The sequence below is a fragment of the Tamandua tetradactyla genome, chromosome 4, assembly GCF_023851605.1.
Source record: "Tamandua tetradactyla isolate mTamTet1 chromosome 4, mTamTet1.pri, whole genome shotgun sequence".
NCBI classification, from domain to species: domain Eukaryota; kingdom Metazoa; phylum Chordata; class Mammalia; order Pilosa; family Myrmecophagidae; genus Tamandua; species Tamandua tetradactyla.
The window spans coordinates 8,156,326-8,163,902 of record NC_135330.1 but is presented as its reverse complement, the minus strand read 5'-3'; the positions used below and the strand labels follow the sequence as shown (position 1 = coordinate 8,163,902).

General features: G+C 62.1%; 1 protein-coding gene across 1 annotated transcript; it reads left to right on the top strand.

The window, feature by feature from the left end:
• The first annotated feature begins 2,097 nt into the window (after positions 1 to 2,097).
• Positions 2,098 to 6,808, top strand: MUC1 (mucin 1, cell surface associated). The gene is made up of 7 exons (XM_077156361.1): positions 2,098 to 2,280; positions 2,740 to 4,523; positions 4,615 to 4,667; positions 4,807 to 4,940; positions 5,088 to 5,209; positions 5,292 to 5,441; positions 6,428 to 6,808. The coding sequence occupies exons 1-7, from the start codon at positions 2,223 to 2,225 to the stop codon at positions 6,494 to 6,496; spliced, it is 2,370 nt and encodes a 789-aa protein (XP_077012476.1). The 5' UTR covers positions 2,098 to 2,222; the 3' UTR covers positions 6,497 to 6,808.
• The last annotated feature ends 769 nt before the right edge of the window (positions 6,809 to 7,577 follow it).

Below are 7,577 nucleotides of genomic sequence, written 5' to 3'. Positions count from 1 at the left end.
TCACGGTGGTAGCGGTGACACTCCAGTCTGTCCTACATCAGCCGGGGTCGAGAGCCAGAAGGGCGGGGGTTGCCCCCTTGGAGGGAGGGGGGAGGCCGGGGGGTCGGGGGGGCCGGAGGCCGGGACGAGTGCAATATTGGCGGGGGAAAGAACAACACTGCACCGCGTCCCGTCCCTCCCGCCCGCCCGGGGCCCGGGATCCCGCCAGAAGCCGGACTGGCCTAGGCACCGCGGGCGCGTGGGGGAGCGGAGTTCGTCGTGGAGGTCAGAGAGGCTTGGCACCCGGAGTGGGATGAAAGGGGTTGGGAAGAAGGGGAGACCGCGCTATTCCGGAAGGCCGCTTTCCGACAACCCCGCAGTGCGCGCGCTGGTTCTTTAAATACTCAGACTGCGCGGCGCAGGGCCGTCGCTATGGTGACGCGTGTCCCAGCAACCGTACTGAATGGCTGCACCCTGGCAACACTGGGGGTTGGGGCCGCCCACCTAGATCCGCGTGCTTTCTCCCGCCGACTGGAGAGCGAGGGTTTCGGGGAAGGGGAGGTGTCCCCACCGCTCTGGCCCGGGCGCCGGGCGTGCTGACGCAGAGCGCCCCGTCCCGCCGCCCGTCCCCCCCGCCCCGCGCCTGCCGGCGGGTCAGGCCGCGCACAAAGCGGCGCGAACCAGGCTGGGCAGCGCGCGGGCGGGAGCGGTGGTCACTCGCCACCTGATGGGGTTTCCCTCCAACCCCGCGCCGCACCGAAATGTTTTTAAAGTGTTATTTTCCCGATCTGTATTGGCTGGGGCTAAGAACTGTTTTCCTGATACAGACGTAACTTTCCGTGGGTCTGGGTCGCAGCCAGGGACCACCGGACAGGGCCAGATACCCTAAGCTCCATGTGCTGCAGGGACCCAAATACCTCTCTGCCCCTCAAATATTTCTGCCCTTCAAACTACCTTTAGGTTCTCCACGTTAGGCTGTACACAACCTCCATCCCACCCCATCAGTGCCTACCTTCCCCAAATACCAGTCAGTTGCCCAAAGGATGGGTCTGTCCCCCAAAATGCTCCCAGATGCCATCCTGTCGCTTCACCTCCTCTCTGCCTACGAAATACGTAACTGCCCCCATAACATGTCCCGTTCCCGGTCCCACGTACCTCAGGACCCCACCCAATATATCGCCATTTTCTCCAGGCACCAACCCCCACGCGCCCTAGGGTGACCCTCCTAAAGCCCCCAACCCTGCCACCTTACAGTGCGTTCTTCCCCTCCCCTGCCCGTGGCGTCGCCCCTTCTCGCCGTGCCCCGCCTTTCCCAGCCTCTCCCGCCCCCATCTAGGCAGCGCTGCCCGACCTCCTCTCCGCGGCCGCCCCCCAGCCCTCCCGCGCCGGCCCGGCCAGGCTCCCGGCGACCACTAGAGGGCAGGAGAACCCGGCCTCCCGCCGCTCGGAGGTGGAGGGCTGGAAGGAAGGACCCTGGGTTTCGGTGGAACCCAAGTTTCCTCCTTTAAGTGGAAATTTCTCCCCAATTTCCCCTTCTTGGAAATTAAGCCAAACAGGGAACCCAGGCTCTTGAAAGTCCCGTGGGGCTGGGAACTGTGGGTTTCAGGGTAGACCTGCTTAAACCAGGGAGCGGTTAGATGGGTGGGGCTATTCCGCGAAATGGTAGAGGGAGGGAGTCCAAAACTGGGACTTAGTCCACTCAGTATTAAGCGCTTGTATTTCTTCTCAGCACCCCTCTCAGAGTGGGTAAGTGAGGTGGGAGACTTGGGGGTGCGCTTCCAGACCTTGATGTACAAGACTTGACCTAGTTCACTTTCTCTGATCCCCTTCACCTTGGCCGTTGCCCTGGGGCCAAAACTAGAGCCCGTGGGGACCCAGGTGCCAGTACCCCTCCTTCCTGCATGCACACACACTCCTGGAGCCAGGGAGTGGTTGGCTAAAGGGGGAGGCCAGTTGGAGAACAAACAGGTTGTCAGAAAGTTGAGTGATTGGAGCCCATGTAACTGAAGGGTCAGGAATGGTTGGGGAGGAGGAGGAAGAGGTAGGAGGCAGGGAAAGGAGGCGGGGGCGGGTTTTTGTCACCTGTCACCTGCTCCGGCTGGGCCTAGTGCGGGGGGGGGGGGGGGGGTGCGGTGAGGGAGGGGTGACCGGTATAAAGCAGCAGGCACCTGTGCCCGCTCTACCTCACACGCAGCGCCTGCCTGAGTGTGTTCTGCCCCCTCCCCACCCAGTTCATTTCCACCATGACACCGGGCATCCAGTCCCCTTTCTTCCTCCTGCTGCTACTCCTAGAACTTACAGGTGAGGGGTTCAGAGTGGGGAGGGGGCTGCCCTTCTCATGCCATCTGCCCGGCATTTCTGTGGGTATTGCTTGCTGGCAGATTGTACCCCAAGAGGAAGGAGTTGCAGCAGGGGTGGCCCGGTCAGTGCCAAAATGGAAGGGAGAGGCTGAGGATAGGCTGAGAAGAGGTGCTCCCCCAGGAGAGGGGGTGCCAGAGGTAGGTGAATGTCTACCAGACAAGGCTGGTGGGGGGAGTCAGAAAAGGTAAGTCATGGGAGTAGAATAATCGACAAATCAGTAGCAGAGGGGCCGGGAAGGGAGAGGGACGCCGCCAAAGGGAAAGAGAGCCAAGTTGCCTGGTCTATGGCTCACAGCCCACTCCCCAAATCCTCCTGGCATTACTTCCCTGGTTTGCCAGAGGTTGTATTTTCTCCTTGTTCAGATTCCGATTCCAATCCTGTGACCTCAACTTCTTACAGCTGTTACTGCACAAAACCCTGCAATGGACGATAAAGCCTCTGGCTACACAAGTTCCAGCCAGAGAGGAAATGCAACAATCACGACCCCAAGCAGCTCAAAATCCAACTCCTTGGAGAGAACTAGGAGCATGAACAGCCCTGGCCCTACCTTGGCTGTCACTCCAGTCCACCATGTCACTGCTCCAGCTGCCGGCCCAGGCCCAGGCTCCAACTCGACGACTCCGGCCCACCATGTCACTGCTCCAGCTGCCGGCCCAGGCCCAGGCTCCAACTCGACCACTCCGGCCCACCATGTCACCGCTCCAGCTGCCGGCCCAGGCCCAGGCTCCAACTCGACCACTCCGGCCCACCATGTCACCGCTCCAGCTGCCGGCCCAGGCCCAGGCTCCAACTCGACGACTCCGGCCCACCATGTCACCGCTCCAGCTGCCGGCCCAGGCCCAGGCTCCAACTCGACGACTCCGGCCCACCATGTCACCGCTCCAGCTGCCGGCCCAGGCCCAGGCTCCAACTCGACCACTCCGGCCCACCATGTCACCGCTCCAGCTGCCGGCCCAGGCCCAGGCTCCAACTCGACGACTCCGGCCCACCATGTCACCGCTCCAGCTGCCGGCCCAGGCCCAGGCTCCAACTCGACCACTCCGGCCCACCATGTCACCGCTCCAGCTGCCGGCCCAGGCCCAGGCTCCAACTCGACGACTCCGGCCCACCATGTCACCGCTCCAGCTGCCGGCCCAGGCCCAGGCTCCAACTCGACCACTCCGGCCCACCATGTCACCGCTCCAGCTGCCGGCCCAGGCCCAGGCTCCAACTCGACCACTCCGGCCCACCATGTCACCGCTCCAGCTGCCGGCCCAGGCCCAGGCTCCAACTCGACCACTCCGGCCCACCATGTCACCGCTCCAGCTGCCGGCCCAGGCCCAGGCTCCAACTCGACGACTCCGGCCCACCATGTCACCGCTCCAGCTGCCGGCCCAGGCCCAGGCTCCAACTCGACCACTCCGGCCCACCATGTCACCGCTCCAGCTGCCGGCCCAGGCCCAGGCTCCAACTCGACGACTCCGGCCCACCATGTCACCGCTCCAGCTGCCGGCCCAGGCCCAGGCTCCAACTCGACCACTCCGGCCCACCATGTCACCGCTCCAGCTGCCGGCCCAGGCCCAGGCTCCAACTCGACGACTCCGGCCCACCATGTCACCGCTCCAGCTGCCGGCCCAGGCCCAGGCTCCAACTCGACCACTCCGGCCCACCATGTCACCGCTCCAGCTGCCGGCCCAGGCCCAGGTTCAAACTCGACGACTGCAGCTCATGTCACCTCCACCCCAGCTGCTGGCCCAGGCTCAAACTTAACCAGTCCAGCCCATCATGTTAACTCCACTTTGACTGCTATCCCTGGCTTAGGCTCCCCCACCCCTCCAGCCCACAATGCCACCTCAGCCCTGGCTACCAACCCCGGCTCCAGTGCAGCCCCTACTGCAGTCTATAGCAGCTCTACAAAGGCTTCTGGGACCCCAGTCAGCAACAGTCCTCCACCCTTAGTTTCTAGCCCCCACTCTGATGCTCCCACCACCCCTGCCAGCCACAGTACTGGAACTGTTGCCAGTAGCACTAACCATAGCAAAGCATCTCCCACCTCCACCATTCACAGCACTACTCCCCAGTTGCCCGGGGGAATCTCCGTTTTCTTCCTCTCTTTCCACATCGTGAACCTCCATTTCAATTCCTCCCTGGAAGATTCCAGCACCAACTACTACAGAGAGCTGAAGAGAAACATTTCTGAGCTGGTGGGTATCTGTGTGCCTTTCCTCTACCACACTCCCCTGAGGCAGCCAGTATTCCAGGCAACAAGCCTGAGTACTGTTACTTTCACCTCAGTTTCAGCAGATTTATAAAGAGGATTTTCTGGGCATCTTTGGCATCACATTCAGGTACAGTTCTGGGCGGTGGGTTCGGTGGAGGAGGCGGGTGGATGTTGCACGACCATGGAAGGGCCGGTGCACCCGCGTTTGGGAGGAGGTGCTCAGCAGAAGCCGGATCCTGGCTGAGTTGCTCATTTCCCTGAGACAGGCCAGGCTCTGTGGTGGTGAATTCGAATCTGGCCTTCCGAGAGGGTACCATCAATGCCAATGAAGTGAGGACACAGCTTGTTCAGCATGAAACAGAGGCAGCCAAACGTAACCTGTACTTCTCAAGAGTCAACGGTGAGGCCACTGCCACAGCTGCAGCCAGTGGCATGCTGGGGTCCTTCTTCCTCTCGCATCTGGGTTTCCACTTTTCCCTCTGTGCTAGGACGAGGAAGGGTTATCTCCTTCGGGAGAGAGCCTTCACCACACTGCTTTTCCTTCTAGCGAATGAGGTGTCTTTCCCTCCCACTGCCCAGACTGGGCCTGGGGTACCAGGCTGGGGCATCGCCCTGCTGGTGCTGGTCTGTGTTCTGGTGGCTGCAGCTGTGGTTTATCTCATTACTCTGGTAAGTGCTCCGTCTCTGGCCTTGACCCGAGTGCCCCTGCTGGAAGGAAACCCATGGCCCACCACAACCTTCTGTCTCTCAGGCTGTGTGTCAGTGCCGCCAGAAGAACTGTGGGCAGCTGGACATCTTCCCAATCCGCGATGCCTACCATCCTATGAGCGAGTATCCCACCTACCACACCCACGGGCGCTACGTGCCTCCTGGCAGCACCAAACGTAGCCCCTATGAGGAGGTGAGGGGGAGACAGGGATGGCTGGGCAGGGATTCCAAAGGGGTCCTTGGAAAACCCAAAGAGCTTGGAAAAGGTGGGAGGAGGCATGATGTAAGCAGTGAAGGACCTGGCAAGGAGCACTGGAAGTCAGAAGTGTTCTGGGGGAAAGGCTGCAGAGGAGAGCAGGGGAGGAAGGGTACCTCTAAGAGGGAACGCCTTCACTCCCACCATTCCCAGAAGAGCACTTCCTGTCCGCATTTACCGCTTGGCTGAGCTAGTGCCATGACTGGTGCTTCTTAGGATGCCCAGAGGCAAAATGGGTGGGGTGCTGTGCCTGGGAGAGCCCTTCCTGCAGGGGTCACAAGGAGTGAGCATGAGCACCCGTGCTCCCACCCATTTCCTAAGACTGAAGAGTAGACTGCGAAGGGTTGGGGTGGGTGCCATGAGAAGGAGGGAGAAGTGTCACCAAGTCAGGTGAGCTGGGCTTGGGGTTTGGGGGAGCCTCAGGGAAGCAAGAACCCCTCCCTCTTTCCTCTCTTGGCTTTTCCCTACAAGACCTAGTAAATAATTACTGCAGCCTCCTGGGGCTGGAACGCCACTCTGGGTGGGGGAGGGGAGAGACGTTCCTTTCCTTGCTCTGATTTTTCCTTTCCCTGGGGAGCTCACTCTCCCAATTTTACACACACACACACACACACACACACACACACACACCCCTCAGGGAGCAAAGAAGGGAGGGAGAAAGGGGCAGGAGGAGAGGGCAAGGGGGCTGATTAGAGCTGAGGGGAGGAAGTGAGGGGGGCAGTGGGCAGAGCGGCCCTGTTTACAGTCACCTGGTTGCCCGTGGGGCCCAGCAGGTGCGCTCTCCAGACTAACCCTTTGGGGGCAGGCCAGGCCCTTGGCCCTGTTATCCTGCCTGGAGTGCCACCCAGGGGCCCTGGAGAGGAGGTCTCTCCCAGGAAAACCTCTCTGCACCTCATCCAGGTTTGCTTCTCCCTCCCACCCAGGTCGCTGCGGGCAACGGAGACGGCAGCCTCTCCTACATGAACCCGGCAGCCACTTCTGCCAACTTGTAGGGGCATGACCGTTCAGCGTCCGGCTGGTGCCAATCCTCCCACCGGTTCCTCCACTTGGTTCCGGGTTGGTGAGCTGGGAGTTGGGTGGGCTGCTCGCAGTCTTCTTCAGAGGCCCCGCCAAGCCCCCTGCCCCATCTCAGACCAGCGATGCCCATCTCTGGCCCAGGGGGACAGCCTGGGGCGGTGGTGGGGCTGCTGCACAGGTAGCTCCCAGGAGGGCCTGCCCAGGAAGCCCCGGAAATGGGGGTAGGAGCGAAACGTGGTGAATAAAACTCAGGCCTCCTTGTGGCCAACTTCTCCGTGTGCACTGTAGCTAGGAGTGGTGGTCAGCTGCTGCGTTTGTGCCGAGAGGTTACTGCCAGGGGCTTTGGGGAAGGAGACAGGGAGGAAAGGAGGCAAGAGGGAGCAGGCCTCATTTGAGGTGACACAGGGGGCATGGTGAGGGGGTGGCATTGGGGCTCAGGGGTGGCTGCTCAGGAGTCACCTCTCCCCTAGCCCTGGAGGCAGGAGGAAGGAGGAAACGAAACCTAGGTTCCAGGCGGTCCCAAGGGCCAGCATGACCTGGCTCCTCCCGCGGGCACGTGGTTCTCCCCTCTCCCAGGCCTGGGTTTCGCTTGCTCCCGCGACGGCATGTGCCCTCCTCTCCCCTTGGCACGGTGCCCCCAGAAGGCTCTATTCTTAGCTGTCCGGGTGTGAAGTAAATCCTTGGGCAGCGATAACAGCGGCAGAGTCAACAAGGCGCGATAAGCAAGGGGCCGTGCTAGATCCGGGCCTTGGCGCAAGGCCGGCCCCTTCCCTCGCACCCACCCGCCCCACCCCGCCCACTGGCCCTGGGGTCCACTCTCCGGCACCCTGGGAATGGGGAAGTCGTTCTGGTTGCCTGACCCCTTAGGGCCAGGCACGGTGCCTGCCCCCTCAACCACGTCCTCACAGGGCTGGGCCCCGGGCGCGTGGGCCGCCCCGTTTGGGGGTTGACTCTAGCAGCCGCGGCGTTGCGCCCCCTGGCGGCCGTGCTCGGCTCGGGCCTGGGCGGGGTACCTGTACGGCAGGAGGCGTGGCAGCGCCAGGTGTGGGGGCCTCC

What these genes read in the sequence shown, in the direction of transcription:
- MUC1 (XM_077156361.1), top strand. Translation starts at nt 2,223, where the DNA reads ATGACACCGGGCATCCAGTCCCCTTTCTTCCTCCTGCTGCTACTCCTA. An exon ending in GCTACTCCTAGAACTTACAG is followed by an intron (nt 2,281 to 2,739) that starts GTGAGGGGTTCA and finishes AACTTCTTACAG; the next exon opens with CTGTTACTGCACAAAACCCT. An exon ending in AGAGAAACATTTCTGAGCTG is followed by an intron (nt 4,524 to 4,614) that starts GTGGGTATCTGT and finishes CTTTCACCTCAG; the next exon opens with TTTCAGCAGATTTATAAAGA.